Source organism: Lynx rufus, unplaced genomic scaffold (assembly GCF_022079265.1).
Source record: "Lynx rufus isolate CCGP_SWC_20201006 ecotype Redwood Valley unplaced genomic scaffold, mLynRuf1.p SCAF_3, whole genome shotgun sequence".
Taxonomy (NCBI): Eukaryota; Metazoa; Chordata; class Mammalia; order Carnivora; family Felidae; genus Lynx; species Lynx rufus.
In genome coordinates, this window is record NW_025814845.1 from 140,495,004 (window position 1) to 140,516,372 (window position 21,369).

Consider the following 21,369-nt stretch of genomic DNA (forward strand, 5'->3'; position numbering starts at 1 on the left):
AATAATTTGTAACTCCAAGGTAATTATCATTAACTATACATTTCCATTGTTTCTTTGTGATGCATTGAAAAATATCAGCCGTTTGTCAAATTCATATTTAAAATACTGTGGTTCTAGATGAGTATTAAATCTATTTTACGTTTAATTCCCTGGGAGTTTAGGTTGGTGGGGACGATGTTTGCTCAGGGAAAGGGGAGGTAAAAACATTATATTATAATAAAGAGCTGCTGTGGTACTACCAAGAGACGGTAACACATTCGTAGTTTACCTAATGTCCTAACCATGATCTCTTACAAAGTCATAATTTACAGAAGATCACCTATTTTAATAGACATGCTCTATTCACATTAAAAATGTTATTTCAGAGATCTAATAATGCTTTAAATGTAATAATATATAATTATGTGTTCAAAGTTCAATAATTCATTATATTTATTAGAAAGTAGGCATGTAAACCATGGGGATATTATATTTCACAAACAAAATTGAAAGATTTTTGTTTGTCTGTTAAAATTTACTCTTGGGGTATTTGATAAAACATATTACTGGATTTATTGTAACAAAGTCTTTAGAAAGAAATTTAGCATAGGGATCAAGAGTCATTTACAGCGACTATTCTAGTTGTCTCAGAAATCTCATTCTTGAGACATATTTATAAAGAGATATTTCAAAATCTGGAAGAAGGATTTCAGTATACTATGATAGTGATAGAAATTAGAAACAACCTAATTTTGTGACAGGAAGAAAATGGTAAATAAATTATATCAAATACACTTTGTGGACTTTTCCACACGGTAGAGATGGTTTAAAGATTCTGTGGTGTATAAAGTTGTATGTGACAAAACATTAATGGAAATCTAGGTACAAACTATCTGCACGCTATGCATACAGCTAAGCATGTGGAGGGGAACAAACCTGAAAGTTGCTGTATAAAAATACCAAGAATGTTTGTGCTAAGGTGGGAAGATGGTGCATTATAGTTTTTGTCCAATTTCTTTCAATTTTCAAATCAAATACAAAAATAACTTTAGAAGAAAAACACATAGCATATTTCTAACTGTTACCCCAAATGTTTCTAAATTTGCAAACATTTACCTAATAGACTTTGACCTTTGAGAGTGAAGAAATTTTTAAAGTCATCTCTTTCATTAATTACTTCATAAATACTAATACAGGTTAATAATCCTAATGTAAGTATTTTCAGTTGATTTAAATTTTATAATTTTAACTTTATAGTTATTTAATAGTATTATCTTATTATAGACAATGGAATAAATGTGTTATTACTGTATTGTATATGTTAATTGAGAGATATGAAGTCCTAAGTGATTCTATTTGTAACCAGCGTTCTAAATATTTCAGAAGTGACTGTAAGTTTATGAAAACAGAGGGAAGAATATAACATGTTCAGCTATTTTTTCCACAGTCTTGTACTAGGAATAATTACCAAGGAATTCAATAAATAGAAGAAACAACATTTGATAGTAGGTGATTCCATATTATTTGGAAACAAAAATTATTCAAAATCTAGCTTTCTTGCAGCTAAGTGATACATCAAGAATAAAAAGACAAGAAAATATGTTTAGATTTTAAATGTGTACAGTGAAATCAAATATTTATAGCATCATTTCCAAAAGAGAAATATAAAATAATCACATAGATATTCCAGTTATTTTCGTACACAGCTTCTCATTTCATTTTTTTTTAAGTTTATTTATTTTGAGAGATAGAGAGCACATGCAGGGTAGAGGCAGAGAGAGAGGGAGAGAGAGAATCCTAAGCAAGCTCTGAGTTGTCAGCACTCACAAAACTGTGAGATCAGGATCCGAGCCAAAATGAAGGCTCGACACTTAACCAACTGAGTCACCCAGGGGTGCCAATAGCTTCTCATTTTATTTTATTTTTAAAAATTTTTTTTTCAACGTTTATTTTTGGGACAGAGAGAGACAGAGCATGAACGGGGGAGGGGCAGAGAGAGAGGGAGACACAGAATCGGAAACAGGCTCCAGGCTCTGAGCCATCAGCCCAGAGCCCGACGCGGGACTCGAACTCACGGACCGCGAGATCGTGACCTGAGCTGAAGTCTGACGCTTAACCGACTGCACCACCCAGGCGCCCCAATAGCTTCTCATTTTAAATTAAGCACTTTATAGACCTAAGAAATGGAATCAGAAGAATGACTTTTAAGAGAACTTATTAGCAAAATAAAGAATTCTGTCACTTACATGTTGATGAAAATAAGAAACCATCACAATAAGTTATGATTTAAAATCTTAACATTAACATAATAAAATCTTTCATTAGACATGAAAAATGCTATAGCTTGAACACTTAGGAGTTACTACTATATTATACAGCAGAAAGTCCACAAGGTCCACCACCAAAATCAAAGTGTCCTACACTGTAATGATTTTAGAATATATTCTAAAAACAACATAATGAAGTAATAGGAAAGCTAATAAGGAAATAAGGACAAAGTCATGATATAAAATTGTGTACCTCTTCAGTTTTTTAGCTAAATCAGAAATGGCATAAGCATTTCCTAAAAGATGATCTGGTCAAACAATATGTTACTGTTATCTTTTTTAACTGAATGAGGTTTGTTTTTCAGTTAACACTAATACCTTACTTCATATGATAGTAAAACCACACTTAATTTTGCATGATTTTATACTTGAACACAAGTACATAAATCTGCACAGATATACATGATATAGTTTACTTATTTTATGTGGTTAAGCAAAGTTAACTGTATTCTTCTCAGAAGAAAGTTATTTTTTTAAATGGATTAAACTTAAAGGAAATATTAGTAGGATTTTATGCCTGCAAAAGCAGCAATATTTGTCAAACTTGATAGGTTTTTAAAAATTTAATTTTAGCATTCATTATTTGAAAAGACTGTTAAAAATGATTTGGCCAATAAGAATTAAACATTCTCTCTTCTTTAGGTGACGATGTATTGGTGAGAATTAGAGTTAAGTATTAGAGAATTTGGAGAATAAAGTTCATTTAAGAGCAGTCTCTCACAGATCAAGTACTGATGGACCCAGTGACTTGTTCAGTGACCGAAATGGAATAAAATCCAGCTTTCCTGACTTCCAGTTTGTCTGTGACAGATGTAGAAGTCATAAAATAATCTGTGTGACTTTTCTACCTCTAAATTCAAGTGATTTCAGCAGACATGCTCTTCATTTTCTCCAGCTTTCACTGCATACAGTTACTTCTTTAAGGAATTTTTTAAAATGTTTATTTATTTTTGAGACAGAGAGAGACAGAGAGTAAGGGAGGGGCAGAAAGAGAGGGAGACACAGAATCTGAAGCAGGCTCCAGGCTCTAAGCTGTCAGCTCAGCACAGAGCCCGATGCGGGGCTCGAACTCATGAACTGTGTGACATCATGACCTGAACCAAAGTCAGATGCTTAACTGACTGATCCACCCAGTCGCCACCTCCTCCCCTGCCCCCCGCCTTTCTTTTAAGGAATTTTTTTTTAATGTTTCCTACAGTTAGTTCTATACCTTGTTCCTCCTGTACACCAGCTCTCCAATGGAATGCTTGTAGATATTTTTAGAAATTCAGCCTGATATTATTCTAAGAAAACTTCAAATGTTAATGTGATTAATTTCAAATAATTAAACAATTGAAACTTTCCTATGATTTTGACAAGTTTTTATTATTAATGATACTTAAAGTTTTGCATGTTTTGGAAAGAGCTAATTGTCCTAGTCATAGCTCTCAGTAGAATTTACTAGTGCCATTGTTTCCTCAAGACTTTTTTTAAAGTTCTGGTTAGTTAACCGTGTAATATTAGTTTATTAGTGCTGTTCTGAAGATGATCATTTACTGTTAGTTCTATGTTAAAACTAGAATGTGCCGTGTATATGTGCGCATATGCAAGGGAGTGTATGTGTTTATGCGGGAGTGTGCGTGGGCCTGTGTTTTATCTTTTGTCATTTAGTGTGAGTATGTCTGCTCATATATGTTTCTGTTCTGTTTGCATGGACCCTTTACTTTTTTTTCCCCTACAGACAAGGAAGCTTTCTGCAAAGAGAAAATTTTTATTTTTGAATCTTGCAAGAATTTGATACAGGTTACCACTTCAGTTCCATCCAGTATGTATTATTCATAGACTGATGGCTTCTGATAGTCTCAGAGATACTCTGAAGGCCTCTGATGGGAAAATGCCACCTCCTTTTTTCCTAATAATGGACCTTTCCTTTATCTAACATGAAGGAATGGAAAGCAGATATGTCCATTCCAAAGAAGGAGGCTAATTTCCATCTGCAGAAAATAAATGTTTTATTTCTACTCAACAAAACATTTGTTTCTCTCACTAATAAAAACTATTTTTAAATTTTTGTGCCTACAGTATGAAACTACAGTATGAAACTACAGTATGCAAATAAGTTGATAGAATTCTCAATTATTAAATTTATTATGCAGGTATTCTGAGAAATATATAAAAACCCCATTCTCCTCCCTTCTCTCTTTTGGATTTTCCTGGTTCAACATATTTGTACTTTGTGTGTCCTAGGAGGAGAAAAGGAAAGTGAAATGTAATCATGTGTGCTAATAGTTTGTATCTCTAGTTTGATGACTTCCATATATAAGAAGTCCAGAATATATTTGTGCAATTTGTCTTTTATGATGCTGTTTCTTATGAACAGATAATCAGATATTACATTCACTTTAATTAGAAGAGTTTATTTACTTCTATTGAAACAACTGTTTTTAAAATAAGCACACTGTATGCACTACTCCCTAGATAACAACATTAATTTAAATAAATAGCTTTCTTTGTCTCTCCAGTGTAAATTGTGTGCATAATTTTAAGTATTCCAATATTAACTGAAATTTTCTCTCTTCATTTGATTATTTGACACATGGAGGCACAGTTTTCTATGCTACTTTGCTGGGCATGATAACTTTACTGCTTTTAGTTGCCGTTTTGATTTTGATTAGTCTAGTTTTGAATTTTAGCTCAACTCTAGTGTGTATATATATATCTATATATGTGCATATATAGATATATATAGTACATATATAAATATCTATACTATATATACTATGGAAATGCATGTATAGTATATATAAATATATATATAAATGTATATATAATACACATATATACCATAATATATAATGGTATCTAGCACACCATAATATATACATTTATATGGTATATATAGTATAGATATTCTAACATTGTATTTTTATTACTCTTATTTTCCTGTGACATTTATTATATTTGGCACATCAGATGTGGAGATGAAGGCAGGAAACACCAATCAACAAGGAAACTGGAAAATAGTACGATGGTTACTTAGACAATAATGACCATATAAAATCTTCTTTCTCCTCTTTCTCTTCTTCCCCTCCTTCTTATTTTTCCACTAAAATTATTTTTAAAAATTATACATAAAAACTTATTTTTAATTTAAAACCAGCTCCAGATAAAAAGATAATTCCAGCAGTCCCTGCTATCATACGGTTTGTCACTGAGCAGTTAATCTGTTCACCAGTCAGTTGTAAATGGGAACTCATTTTCTCTAAACTAATTTGCTTGCAGTTGTTAGATTTCCAAAGAACTCTCAGAAATCTGGTTGACCTAGGCTCAGTCAGTTAAGTGTCCACCTCTTGATCTTGGCTCAGATCATGATCCCATAGTCATGAGATTGAGCCCCACATTGGGCTCTGCATTGGGCATGGAGCCTGCTTAAGATTCTCTCCTCCTCTCTCTTTCCCTCTCTCCTGTGCCTGCCCGCCCCTCTCCCCCCCACCCCCCGTTTCCTCTCTGAATAAATAAGTAAACTTAAAAAAAAAATGTCTGGTTGACATATAGTACAACTAAAGTTCACTCTATCAAGTTTTAAGTACACCAGACATTCATTATTTAAACATTTTCATGGGAAATACGTGTCTGTTTCAGAGTAAGTAATGCTGGCACCAGAAATTTTAACTTGGTTATTTCCATTTAACAAAGATGAAGTGAGTTTCTACATCCACTCATATGTGTGTATACATATGAAGCATCTTAACTAAAGAGTCTCTGGAAAGTCACATTAAAATTAGCTGACACCATCATGGTAAGAAGTATGGCTTGCCATCCCCCTGTTTTGCAGAAGTCATTCATAACTCATAAACCATAATTTTCCCTGTTGACACAATTAAGAGAGTGGGGCTTTGAAATGATTTTAAATTTTTCTAAAAGTAATTTTAGGAGGCTAATTCTATATTAACTTCTGATTTCTTATACCTGTTGATGCACTGTTAGAGAACAATTGTCTTTATTCTACTCTTTTTTCTTTTTCTTAGGCTACATAGTAAGTAATAAAAGTGTAGGGGAGGTATTAAAGATAGCACATAAATCACAGATACATTGATTCTTATACATTCCTTAAAACTTTGGGACTGTCTGTATGCATTTTGAGTATTCCGATATTACCAATACATGAATGTATCCCATGTGTGTGCTATGTCATGTAATCAGTCTCCAAAAGTGAAAAAAATAGATGCATCCTTAAAAATTACTATCAGATTCTTTGATAAAAAAAGTTTTTCCTAAACCCATTTCCGTAGAATGAATATTGATTTGATAAAAATACAAAAATAGCTTTAGCTATCTGGGTGCCACCATGAGCTCACAAATTCTCACTAGAAAAATCAGTTGACAGTATAAATTATGAATTTAGCCAACCTCTGATATAACTGTCATGTGTCCTTTTGTTCTCTATGCTGTGGGAGTGATGAAAGTCTGAGTGATGTGTCATCATCTGTGTGTGTCAGGAGCAATCTGCCAGTTTTGACTTTAATGGACAAGCCAGCCATGGAGTGACAGCTGAGTGACATAGTATGGTGGCTGATGCCTCTCACTGGATTGACTGCCTGCTAATCTAGTTTGGCTTTTTTCCCTGTAGTGAATTTGTTGGCTATTTCTTAAAGCTCATGTTTCCTATTCTAACCTTTGCTTCTAGCACACTAAAAGCCTCTTCAGGGTATTACTTATTAATAAACTGGTCTACTGGAGTATATTTGCTTAAAATATATGTTAAGTTACTTCTTTAGGATAATCTGATGATACTTGTGTTTTGTTTTGTTTTATTTTGTTTTGTCTTGGACTGTTATGAAGTGTCCAGATTCATTAGTGCTAACCATAACAGCAAAGTTAACAAAAAAAATCAACTGCAGTAGGTATGCTGAGTGATTTTTTTTTTTAAAGTGATTATACACAAGTTTTGGAACCTTGTTTAGCCTCTGTCTATACACCATGGCTAACGTATTAAAGAATTTCCCTCTACTTAAATGCCAGTTCTTGCAATTATTCAAACCACTCACAATTTTAAATTTATTTTTAAAAATTGGCAATAAATGTTTAAGATTAGTTGGAGAAAGATCCATTCATTTCCTCTCTCCTACTCAAAACTCTTACTCCAACATCGGAGTGTAAGGCTACAGGTTGTCATCCTACAGCCAATAGTCTTAGACACTCAATTCATGGTCTAAGGCTCCAAGCTAAACAAGGAGTGGGTAAAACTAAGGCACTCTACTTACTTATTTATTTTTTTATGTTGGGAACAAAGAAAGCTGTGACTTAGTTTACCCTTTGCCAGCGTTAACTGCAACTAAAAGACTCCCCTTTGATATCCTTTGTTTTTAAAGCTACTTACTAAAGTGTGGGGTTATCTTTTCACCAGACAAAGATGAATGCTCTAAGGATAATGGCGGGTGTCAACATGAGTGTGTCAACACAATGGGGAGCTACATGTGTCAGTGCCGTAATGGATTTGTGCTGCATGAAAATAAACATGACTGCAAGGAAGGTACGAAGGGAGTGTTCTTTTCTTGACGACATCCAGAATTTCATGCAGTTTGGGTAAAGCACTGCTTCCAAGTAGAGTTAATCATATCAATGAGTAGTATCATTGTTGACTGTTCAAATGTCAAAAAAAAAAAAAAAAACATGTACGGTGTTCAGATATCCAAGCCTACTAATGGAAACTTCATAATACCCCAAAGTTCTGCACTTCACACACGGGTGGCATTCGAATAACTTTGTATAAACCGATATAGAAGCGGCTGTGATGCCATCTGGCAGCCAGAAAAGCACCACATTATCCCCAGGTCCTTGTAGAACAGACCCTGTAACAGTCTCCACATTTAAACTTAACTTCTGCTAAATGTTTTGCATTTGGTTTAATTTCCCTCCCCAAAATATCTCATCTATGCTACATGAGCGATGGCACTGTAAATACCAGTAGTATCAAACTCAAATGCCTACCAGAGGAAAGACATTTGAAAATGGTGCCATTTAAAGTTTTAAGTCATGATTTTGGCCAAAAAAAAAAAAAAAAAAAAAAAGCATTCTAATAGCACAATATTAGTCTATTCATTTTGGTCCTAAGCTCTTAAAATATTCTAATTTTATAAGAACAATTACCTGTATCTCCTTAACCAGTATGAGCTAGATGGAAACAAGAAATAGTTATTCAGTTCTTATTTCATTCTTAGAGGGTCTGCTCCTGAATTTTCTACTTAAATTGGATTTGTGCCCATTTTGAAAGAATTACCATGGCAGATTTTATAACTTTAGTTATTAGCACATACAGATTGGTACGTCCCTGGCTAGAATCACGGTTAGATAGCAGGTCTTTGTATTAACATTGGAATTGTACAGGATATCCTGAACTGACCCTTGTTCCATTCAGTTTCTTTCAAATATTGTCACATGTCAGGGTTATTTTTTCTGCTTTTTCATTGTGCTAATGATATTACCCAGAATCATATGCAAACAAGAATTTCTTTTTTCCTTTTTTCACTTTCTATATGAGAAGATAAACCCATGAAGACTGATATTTGTAACTGAGTAAAGTTTTTTGTTGAATAAACAGGCTGGGGAATAGTCCGGTTATTTCACAGCATTGGAAGATAATTCAGAAAAAAAAAAAAAAAAGAGAGAGACAGCTTTTGCAAAGTATGAATATACCCTGTGGCTCACAAGTAGCAAATATAATTTAGATACCTTATTTCTCTGCTTATTTTTAAATATTTTTAAAAATTAAATATTTTTAAATATTTTCAAGAAAGGATTTCATAGGAAACTTAATACACAACCAAAAAACTCCCAGTCTAAGTTAGAATGGGTAGGGTGCTGCTTCATAAATTACAGAGAATGGACACAGCCTGAGGATATTAAATATTTTTTTTGATATTAAACGTTTTTGAAGTTTGATATAAACAATGTGGAGTAGTCTCTTTTAAGGTAAGGTTATTTTATTGTGAAAAACATAAAAGAAATTTCATATTAAATGAATGAAATAGTCTTTGAAATTAGTTTAAAAGTTATTTCCATGACTAGCAGCTGTTTACTTATTTTTCCCCTTAACGCTTCATTTTACTTTGATGAAATTAGGGTTCATTTAGTGTAGCAGCTAAAACTATGATTTAGATATCAAGTGTTTACTTTAACTAAGGGTGAGGGAAAATGTAAATACATGATCCATAAAATGGCTTAATGATGTCAATTAGCTGTAAATGATGTTTCTGCCAGTGGGAAAAAAATGAATTGAAAATGGTGTAGTCCACTGAATCCCGTTTGTGGCATTGCACTCAAATATTTTGTACGTGCCAAGCGTTGATAGCTTTGATGTCAGTATATGTTGCTCTGTTAAAATCTGAGCTTTCAGATCTAGCAATTTAAAATAGTTCATTTTTTTAAGCATCTATCTGATTCATTGTAAACAATTTCATGTGAGCAAGAAAACAAACATTGCCTGATTATGCTCAGCAACATGTTTGCCAAGGCAGATGCCTGTGATAACAGAGATTGGCATGGTGATTAGTTAGTACTGAGGAAAATCTTTCAGCGGGATAGTGGGTAAATGGGCTACTTTCTTGCTAACCCAACCCTGGGCTAGATTTCCAGACTGACTTATATTATCGTTGTTGGCACAGCTGAGTGCGAACAGAAGATCCACAGTCCAAGTGGCTTCATCACCAGTCCAAACTGGCCAGACAAGTACCCAAGCAGGAAGGAATGCACGTGGGAAATCAGTACCACTCCTGGCCATCGGATCAAATTAGTAAGTGAGCTCATCCTTCTTTCTGTTAAGTGGACTGCCCATGTCTTTTGTGGCTAGCACACGGAGATAAGTTGAATGTTTATTTAATTGAATTTCATTAGTGGGCCGCTGGAAAATATTTTCTTTCTTATGCTTTCCTACTTACACTAAATAAATCCCTGATTTCCTAGATCAAGGTGACAGCAATGACAGCCATGTAGCTCTCATGTGGTGTTCTTATCCTGGATGCTTTAAAAGGCATTATCAGCGTTACTGCAAAACAGTAGGCTCTATTTCCTAACATGTTATTGGTAATGATATTTGCAAATGGGGAAAGTAAATAAACAAAAACACATCAGAAATTCAGCAAGAAAGAAATAAAATGACTATCGGCCTAAACCCAACATAGCACTGGCTGTGCCCATTCTGTATACCTCATAAACAAAGCATATGTATTTTTTATAACATTAATTTTGCCTTGTGGCTTGTGGAATGTCATTTTTGCATCACGTAGTTGCCCTTTTTTTAGATGGATACTGATATCCTTAGACTTCCTCTTCCTAAGGAGACACCACGGCTTACTGTGTCTGTGCATACACAGAATAGAGGCCATGTAAGGATAGAGCAATGAAGTGGCCATCTACAAGCCAGGAGAAGAGGCATGACCAAACCTGATAGCACCTTGATCCGAAATTCTAGCCTCCAGGACTATAAGACAGTATTTTTTGTGTGTTTTAGCCACTCAGTTTATGGTAGACTTTATTCTGTGTATGCACAGACACAGTAAGCTGTGGTGCCTTCTTATCTTCTTACAAGGACACTAGCCCTATGGGACTAGGGCATCACCTATATGACCTCATTTAATTTTGATTACCTCCCTAAAAGCCTTATCCCCAAATGCATCCACACTGTGAACTAGGGATTGAATGTATGGGTTTGGGGAGAACACAATTCAGTCCATAACACCATCTCTTTGCTGAAATTTCCCAACTGTTTGTATGTTGTCTGTAGTGTTACTAGAATCTTTTGCGTATTAATCATAGTTACTTTAAATTCCATTTCATAGTTTAAACATAGGGGTCATGTCTCAGTCTGTTCTGTTGGTTATTTTCTCTCTTAGTGGTGCGATTTTTTTTTTTTTGGTTTGTTTTTCTTGCCTTTTTGTATGTCATATAATTTTTATTAAATACAAGACATTATGTGGATAACAGTAGAGACTTTATGTCTGGAAGTAGACACATCTCTTCTGGAGGCTGTTAGCACATGTGTGGGTACAGCAGGGGCTGGTGTTGAGGAATCTAGTCAGTAAAGCTGAGTGTGGGTTTTCTAGTTCCTACCATCACCTTCAATGCGACATTGGCCTTGAATACCTTTTTCTTAGATTGGAGGCTGGGATTTCAGAGGCATTTTGCAATACTGCTACTTTAGCTTCCCTGTTCATCTCCACCATGACTTATTTCTCTCTCCATACTTTTCCTTCCCCCAGTTTCTTCTTACTTGGTATTTGCTGCTCCGGTGGGGAAGGCAAGGGGTTCTCTGTTGTCTTGGTACAGCTTGCACCTTAAACAGGCCCCGATTGTTGAGGTCTTGGAAATGGCCTTCCTCAGCAGTCCTGCCTCTTCTCTCTGTGGTGACCAAACTCCATCTTCTATCTCTGGTTGGTCTTCCATGAGAGAAGACCTTCTATAGTGGTAGCAATTCTCTACTGTTGCTGCCTTAAGAATCTGTGACCAGCAGTTCCCCAGGGGAAAAAGTGGTTCGTTGTGTTGTGTGTTGTTGTTGTTGTTGTTGTTGTTGTTGTTTTCTGTCATTGTCATTGTTGTTTTACCTTTCCCCTGGCTTCCGTGAGTCTTTGTCCTTGCCCTCGTGGTGACGGTTTTCTTTCCCTTTCCCAGAGATTTACAGTTTGTTTTTCAGAGAAAGGCTGTCTCTGGGCTTCATGTTTTTGCTCATGGCAGTGACCACTTTCCTCCTCCAAGCCTGCAACACTGAGGAAAGCACTTATCCTTCTCCTGCTGTGCCCACAATTTCTCTCATGAGCAGGAGACTGAGGTCCATGGAGAAGAGACTGCAAGTGGGTGCAAACTCCCCTATGTCTACAGCTCCCAGGGGCTCTGGACTCTTCCCCTAGTCCACACCTGACCTCTACCAGTTTATTGCAAAGACTTCTTACCTAGTTATATGGCACCCAGCATCTCTTCCTTTCAGGGTCTGCCACTGGTGAACAGGTGTTTGTATCTCCTCTCTCCTTGGAGGAGGCTGAGATTCAGTGGACTGCATATTACTTGGTTGACTAATGACATCAGCTCTTTGATGTATTCAGCAAAGTGATCTTTAAAGTTGACATGGCTTTTTCTTGTTGTTAGGGTAGAAGCAACACTAGTTCCAGCTATCTATATCCAAGGGGAAATAAAACTCTTGATCTACCCCAATTTAAACATGACAGTATTTTATTCTTTCTTAGTTATATACCTTTCAGCTTATTGAACACCCCTTCCAATTCTAGGACAGTATATTCCTTCACAAATTGCAAGCTTTAATTTTCATGCAAATATTCCACTTGAGGGTCAGAACATAAAGCATGTTTGTCAACAATAGTCATGCCTGCTCGTATCCTAAGAAGGAATTTCCCGGAAAGAAAACAGAAGCTCTAGGCAAATGTTGATTGCATTTGACTTTGTGATCTTTGTGGTGTAGTTATGGTCTAAAGCCAGGCTTTCTCAGATATTAGCATTCATCAGAATTACCTGGACAGCTTGTTAAACACACATTACTGACACCCCAAAGTTTCTGCATTGAAACATAATACTAATTCCAATTCCCTTATCCTATTAATGGTGTTCATACAAAACCTAACTCTCAATACACTCTAAGAGCTAGAATCACTAGAAAGTGTGTCATAACATTAGCTACCAACTTCAAGTGATATTTCAGTTCTGTAGTTTTTAATTCTTACTATTTCAACATTATTGCTTATGTTTACTGTCATTGTTTCCCTACTTGTTATATAACTACTAACTAATCCACTTTAAAACCAAAATCACCATCTGTAGCAGGTAGCAACCAATGGACGTTTGGCCCACACTGTTTATAATTCCACATCACACCATTCAGTCACTTTCCTGTATGGTTAGACATTTATTATATAGGAGATTTTTATCAAAAAGATACATTGTTCCAGATAAATGCATTTTGCCTGGTTCCTTTGAAATTCTTAATTTTCATGGAAGAACTGAAACCCAAACTGAATTTGGAAAATGGATTCCAAGGAAACTTGAAAAATTATTAAATCTTTTAATGCCCTGAGGACAAGAACTGCTGATAGATACTTAGCTACAAGCTAGTCTCTTTATTATGGGCTAAGGCAAAGAGAAAAAGTAAGGAAAACATTTGATCTCTCTTCGGTGCATCTTGAAGCTTTCTTTACAATTCATATATTGTTACCCTTCTTTACTTAGGCTGCATGGAAAAATAAACATTTCTAAATATTTCACGTATTCATAGAGAAGCAAAGGAAATTATTCCTAAATAGAATTTCATGAGATATAAAGAAAGCTGCCATATTTGTGAATTTTAAGAGACCTGCTGTTCTTTCTAGCACAAATATTCCTTTAACTTGATACTGAGTTATATTGGCTGACATGCAAGTAATCGTTTGTGGGTAAAACCAACCTTTCTCTGTGTTTGAGATAAACATATTTTAGTTAATTTGGTTTATATATAAGACTACAAATATCGAGCCTATTTAGACAGTGTTGGAATGATGGAGTAAAACGAATAATAAAATCCAATGCCCTTTGAGAGATATGAGCATTCTTGTGCATAATATTTACTTATCATGAATATATTCTTTTGGTTCATATTGTGATAATCCCTATCTGATATATATTAGTGTACAATAATATAAGGGCAGAGCTATATATAAGGAGTGGTCAGTTTATTACAGATATGCAGAAATTTAAAGCTTTTGGCATTTTAATGCAACTATTTTATGTACTGTTTTAGTTATCTATTGCTTTGTAACAAATTAACCCAAAGCCTCATGGCTTAAAACAAGCACTCTCCTGTGCTTGATGATGTGTACTCTCCTGACAGATTTACTCTGTAGAGTCCAGAATGTATAGCCAGAATACTATTCGGTTGTTGTATATACCACCTGATACACAAGCAGAAAATCTTCAAAGGTGATTTTTTTGAGGGGGGGGGCACCTGGGTGATTCAGTTGGTTAAGCATCCAACTTTGGCTCAGGTCATGACCTCGCGGTTTGTGAGTTTGAGCCCCCCATAGGGCCTGTGCTGACAGCTCTGACTCTGGAGCCTGCTTCAGATTCTGTGTGTGTGTGTCTCTCTCTCTTTCTCTTTCTATCTCTCTCTGCCCCTCCCTGCTCACTCTCTCTCTGTCTCTCAAAAAACAAAACAACAAAACACAATAAAATAAACGTTAAAAAAAAACAAGAAAAAATTTAAAAAGGCAAATGTTTTAAAAATATTTTTTAATATTTATTTATTTTTGAGAGAGAAAGAGAGAGAGAGAGAGAGAGTGTAAGCAAAGGGCAGAGAGAGAGGGAGACACAGAATCCGAAGGAGGCTCCAGGGTCTGTCAGCACAGAGCCCCGTGCGGGGCTTGAACTCACCAGCTGTGAGATCATGACATGAGCTGAAGTCGGTCGCCCAACCGACTGAGCCACCCAGGTGCCCTAAAGGTGATTTTTTGAAAAATGATCCAGTAAATACTGTTCAATAATATAAAGCAACAATTTTTAATACAATAATAGCCTAAATTATGTCTATAGTACATAATGAACATACTCATAATTTTTGTCCTTAAATCATGAATTGACTATTATAAAACAAAATATAAAAATTAAGTAGAGTTGTGTTTATGGATGATTACACCAGTTCTTAAAGATATTTTTGTACATTCTTTTGTATACTTTTTTTGATACCTGCTCTGATCTTTGGAAAACTTGAAATACTGTCTTCGTGTAAATGTAGTAAGCTGGAGAGCTGGGATCCTGAGAGCCTGATAGTGTGTTTTTTTTTTTTTTTAATTTTTTTTTTTTAATTTTTTTTTTCAACGTTCCTTCTTTATTTATTTTTGGGACAGAGAGAGACAGAGCATGAACGGGGGAGGGGCAGAGAGAGAGGGAGACACAGAATCGGAAACAGGCTCCAGGCTCTGAGCCATCAGCCCAGAGCCCGACGCGGGGCTCGAACTCACGGACCGCGAGATCGTGACCTGGCTGAAGTCGGACGCCCAACCGACTGCGCCACCCAGGCGCCCCAGATAGTGTGTTTTAAAAAGTTGTAAAATAGGCACTCTCTCATACGTAATTCCACAAATAAAAACATAAATGTTCTCAAATTTGCCTTTTCTTTCTTTTTTTTTTTTAACATTTATTTATTTTTGAGACAGAGACAGACAGAGGATGAACGGGGGAGGGGCAGAGAGAGAGGGAGACACAGAATCGGAAACAGGCTCCAGGCTCTGAGCCATCAGCCCAGAGCCCGACGCGGGGCTCGAACTCACGGACCGCGAGATCGTGACCTGAGCTGAAGTCGGACGCTTAACCGACTGAGCCACCCAGGCGCCCCTCAGATTTGCCTTTTCTTAAGAGTGCTCTCCAGATAATAAAATGTAGCTTCACAGGGTACTTCTTGCGCCTCACAACATCATGCTTGGACTAAAGAGCACTGAGAACTAATGTCAGTATAATGCCTAATGGTTTCAAAGTGGAATCATGCATATTATCTCAAGTTGGGCTCACAAATGACACTTGTGGAGAAGGATGCAGTTTAGGGGGGTTGGCAAGTGTGTAAAGCTGGCAGGGGTCTAAGGACCTTCAAGCCCAAGATTCTTTTTGTACCTTTTACTTTATTTTGTTTTATTTATTTTAGCATCCTGCATCAGAGAGAAAAAAGATCCATAATTGCTACATATGTGTGCATATATACTAATTTCAATGGGAAATGTTAATAAGACAAAGTTATAATGATGAAGTAAAATGAACATACAACAGAGAAATAAAGAGAGATTAGGACCATATATATTTTGAATTTAAAGTGACTTGTGTCTAAACGTCAGGTTTCTACTTACTAGCCATCTTGAGATGATACTTGAGAAAGATACTCATCCTTTTAGTCTCCATTTCTAGATAGGAAATTGGAGATAATACTTAGGAATGTTGTAAGTGTATCAAATGAACTTGTATATTAAGTATTTGGCATAATTCCCTGTAAAAGCCAATAAACACTGATATATGATATCCAAATAGCAATTATAATTATGACAATGATCAATAATAAAAATTATATACCTTTTTATTGGGTAATTGAACCATGATCAAGTTTTGGGGCAGCCTTATGAAGTTGAAATTCAGTACCAACAATTAAAAATATAGCTAATAATTATTTGTCAGAAACTTTTTTCTTTAAAGAGCCGATAGGAAATAATATGGACTTCGTAGACTGTGTAGTCTGTGTTGCAACAATTTTAATTTGCTGCTTTGGTGTGAAAGCATCCACAGACAGTACACGAATGAATGGACGTGGTTGTGTTTCAGTAACTGTTTAATTGCAAAAAACAGCCTGAAAACTAGATTTGCCAGGCAGAATTTGCCTAGTTTGTTAAGAAAGTCAGGGTAAAAGGGTTTGAAATCATGAAGTCCATCATTGTTTGTGATTATTTTCCCTGAAATCACAGAGGGTGGAAATATTTAGCTCTTAATTTCTGTGGTAGACAGAATAATGTTCCTCATCCCCCAAAGATGCCGTGTCCTAATCCCCAGAACCTGTGCACGTGTTACCTTATGTGGCAAAAGGAGCTGTGGTTAAATTAAAGATCTTGAAATGGAGAGATTATCGTAGATTATCTGGGTGGGCTTGATGTAATCACAAGGGTGCTTACAAGACAGGAGCAGGAGATCAGAGAGGAGATGCTATACTGTTGGTTTTGAAGATGGAGGAAAGGGATATGAGCCGAGGAATGAGAGTGGCCTCCAGAAGATGGGCAAAACGCAAGGAAACAGATCATCACCTTCCTCTGGAAGGTCTGGTGCTGCTCACCCATTTTAGACGTCTAACCTTCATAGCTGACAGGGAGTGAATATGTGTCATTTAAGCCACTAAATTTACGGTAATTTGCTACAGCAGCAATAGGAAACTAATACATTTGCTTTCTCTGTGTTTGTGTGTGTGTTTAACTAGGAGATGCTGACTATGTGATAATAGCTTTACAATAGAAAGAAACCTTGATTAAAAGGTAGTTGGGGAGAAAAATGTCTTCTTATTAGAAAAGAGATCAAGTTCTGGATGAATAAGACAAGGATCTATTTTACTCCTGGTTTCCTCCTGTCTTGATTCTGGAGACTCATCATTACATTTTTGGTACTTTTTTAATGTTTTGAATTGCTCCACATTAAATAGAAAATAAAACAAAAACAAACCAACAAAACAGAAACAAAATTCCAGGCATAGGAGCATATAGCAATATGTGCTCATGTCGTGTTTATTTGATTTATCCTATCCTGGAGTTTTGCGAAGTTATATAGTTGCAATTTATAGCTTTAGATATGGGATATTTAGAAAACAAAGGCACCTACAAATGTTACATAATTCTCCACTATAAATTCACAGAAAGTGTATTTGACCACAGCTATAGAGGACTCATGGGGGGAAGAAAGGTCATTTGAATCAGAAGGCTAGGGTCTGTATTCCATGCTGCCATTTTCCCCAGTGGCCTTTACTCCTTCCAGTATCTTGTGGGAAACCAACTGACAGTTCTTACCGAAGACAGGAAAAGACGAAGGATGGCTGGGCCCAGGGAGTGCTAAATCTTATCTCACAGCTGCTCAGATTGCATCAGCGTCTTTCATTCGCTCGCTTTTAATGGTCACGCTGGCTAAATTTTATTTTTGCATTGAATGCTATCATTTTATTTTCTTGTCCTTTATGAATATATATGGAAACTCAGGATGACTTTACCCTTTAGCCACCGCCTGTATTTTCAATCAAAGTACCTCTACAGATGTTCATGTGAGGCTGCATATGGAAGCCTGGCGGGGGGCCAGCTAGGTAGATTAGGCTTGCTTGGGAGTTCCAGAAACACATAGTTATTCTTTCCACAGCCCAAAATGAGAATTCAATTTTATTTCTTTTGAATGAGACTCCTTAAGCTCTTGGTTTGCCTTGTGGGAAATCCATTAGTATTTCTGATGAGAGCTCATGGTTATTTGCTCTTTTTTTGTTTTGTTTGGTTTTGTTTTTTTAAACTTAGATTAGTAACCTTAAAATCATAGAAATACAATCATGGAATGAGTAAGGTTTAAATGTTCGAATACTAAAATGCCTATAAAGTTTTAGTGTAAACACCTAAGAAAAATATTTTAAAGTACCAAAAAAGAGGGCCGTGTTTCAGCAGAAATCAGACTTTCTTACCGCTCCATACATCAGCTTTGCTTAGCTGTCCTGTTACCATTGTGTAGTTGAAGGATGTTTGGGGATTCTAAGTGTCTTCGGGGGTGCGAGGGAAGCAATTCTGTGACATTGATTCCTGGTGGCTGGAAATCTCCGTATTCTGCATTATTTAGATATAGATATTCATGGCTCAGGACGCATCATAAAAGAAAATAATAAACTGTGTGTCTCACTGTATCTTTAGGAATTCTACAAAAATATTTTTTGAGGTTTTCCCAGTGTCCCATGGACCCCTGTAATACCTTTCTATGGCCTAGAAATGTTTTTTATTGAGGCAATGTCACTACATATGGAGGTCTCTAATGTGAATATCTCTATGATATTAAGGGCCAGATTTATGAGATCTCGGCATGTGAATTGGTCACGCTTTTGCTTGTGTGGAAGCATTTGGGTTAGACTGACTTCTGGAAAAGGACCACCCAATCTTTGCAGATGAACTAACAAGCTGCTACCAATTCCAGGAGGAAAAGTCACTAAGACCTTAATGAAGGAGAATTGTTTGCATCACTTGGGAATATGTCAGCTGCAAAACTTTTGCCTAATTTGACTCTTCCAGAGTCAGTCCGATTCCATTAGTAATTTGATAAAAAGCGGGAGCCAGTTGGCTCCAAACCAGGTGTCAGTATGCCCCCAGCCCACAAGCGCACTGCCACTCTGTGTGGTGTTGCTGTGTTCTGTAAAACAGATGTTATGATTCACTCCAGACATCCTGCATTTCATTAGGGAGTGAAATAGTCACTTAGTTATCTCATTCACTTACTTTTCAATGGACTGAACATGTGTGGTCTGTAAATTCTGATCCCATTTTAACTTTTACTTACAGGATATGCTTTAAAATGCCATCACCCCACCCCCACCCCCATCCCCACCCCCCATCGTTTTTACAATTTTCACTTCTTCACAGTAAGTTTTTCTGGTCTTTTTAGATGAATGACTCTAAATCACATTCAAAAGAGATAGTTGTTCAACATGCAATGGTTTTCAGATGTTGTCATTTTCCTGAAACAGTGTTGTTGTTTTCTTGAAATAACCCTGGTCTTATAATTCAGAAGCTTGGTTTCGTATTTAATCCGCAGAAATTCTAAGTGAGGATAAGCCAATTTTCTCCTGTTGGTTTCTTAACAGTCACAAACTGACACTGAGACTGTGTATATGTCACAAAAGTCCTAGAAGCGGACTGAGTACCATCTCATGAGATGCAGAAAACCTGAAGGGTTGGCCTTCTCCTTTTACAGCATTTCCGTCCGTGGGGTTGGCCATAAACATGGAATCGGTAGACAGGTAAACGAATGGACGTCCAGCCGACCATCCATTCAGAGTCTTCTATATCACTCATACACTGCGTCTGCTCTACTCCATTCTCTGCCACTGGATTGCAGAGCTAAATAAGGGGAAAACTTCAGTGATCACCCTGCTTTGAATGTTGTACTTCATGATAAATACACTCTGCTAAAGTCTCCTTGTTCACTGTATCTTTCTGCACTGTTTTTTGTTGGTTTGTTTCCAGTAAGACTCTTTGTACTATATTTAATCTTTTTCACACTATCCAGTGTCTTGGTAGAATGCAGCGAACAATCCTTTTTACCCATTATAATTATAATACATAATGACTCTCTGAGGCTCCTTGGTTATAACATTTTAATTTATACTTTTAAGTAGGATGCGGCGGAATATACAACAGCAGAGATCAGACCTCTTTCTTTCCTTTTGTTTCTTCTTTTAAGTAGCTTCCATTGCTTTCTCCTCCTCCCTAATTAATATAAATTGCTTCTTTCGTTTCTTCCCTTACTCCTCCAAAGTCAGTGATAGTAGACGGCAACGCGTTAAGGGATAGATAACTGTGGTCAGCACCAAAGGAAAACCATTCTTAATTCTTAGTCGATTTTTTTTCTTTCAAAATTACAAAACTGATGGTTTTAATTAAACTTAGAATTGTGACAGTTTCACCATATTGCATCAAAAACGTGTCTGTAAAAAGTTTTGTGCAAATATTTTAAGCTGCAGAGACCACAGCAACATTAGTGAATTTTTTGAGTACATGTTCTCTTTCTTTGGTGTTGTTTCCCTTATTATTTTGTTTTAGCTTTGCTCCATAGACTTTAGTGGAAGCTATAGTTTATTTCTTGAAGGCATGATGGTTTTCTCAGGGAAAGGAAAAAGCCTTAATTGGCGATGGCAAATAACCTAGAATTCCTGGAATTATTAATAGTTTGGACATTACTATTTTCAGTCTGTCTCGATTACACGTTCCTTTGTGATGTTTAATATGTGTTATACATTTAATGAATTTTCATTTTAAGAATTTGCTTCTGTACTTTGTTAAAGCATGGAAGTGAGGCTGCTGGCTGGCTGATGAACTCACAAGTGTAGGTAGTGTGCTACATGAGGGCGAGTCTTTCGCTAACACTGGTTTCTGGCCCAGTGACGGGAGTTTGATAGTAATTCTTGCTACAAGTATAAAAAAAATAATAAATTGCTCAGACTCATACATAAAAATTACTATGCAGGAAAATTAAAATAATTTTTAAAGGCATACTAAACTTGGCAAGACTCTAAATATTAAAATAAGTATACCATCTATCTTAAAAGTAAATTAACAATAATGTAGCCTAAAATCATATTAGGACTCTCTAATAATATGGGTTTGTAGGATCTAAATAAAGAAGTATATAGTGAAAATTCCCTTTTAGTTATCCTATTAAGATCTACTGTGCTTAATTTTTGTGAAGATATAACAATAACTGTAAGAGGTTTTCTGCTTAAGTGTCCCAAGGTACTTGTACACAAAGTACATCCAAGGTAGTATATGATGTTCAATAGTTTATGATCATCAGAACC

The 21,369-nt window shown here is 36.0% G+C and overlaps 1 protein-coding gene and 1 non-coding gene across 2 annotated transcripts in view; both read left to right on the plus strand.

Annotated features, from left to right (window-relative positions):
• Positions 1-21,369, plus strand: part of TLL1 (tolloid like 1) — a 211,211-nt gene that overhangs the window by 179,248 nt on the left and 10,594 nt on the right. The window contains exons 17-18 of the mRNA XM_047091921.1: positions 7,693-7,818; positions 9,950-10,077. Coding sequence (XP_046947877.1) covers positions 7,693-7,818; positions 9,950-10,077 — 254 coding nt within the window. The remainder of the gene's footprint in view (positions 1-7,692; positions 7,819-9,949; positions 10,078-21,369) is intronic.
• Positions 20,840-20,987, plus strand: LOC124521460 (small nucleolar RNA SNORA62/SNORA6 family). Its single transcript, XR_006964541.1, has one exon. It is a non-coding gene; the product is annotated as a small nucleolar RNA SNORA62/SNORA6 family (small nucleolar RNA).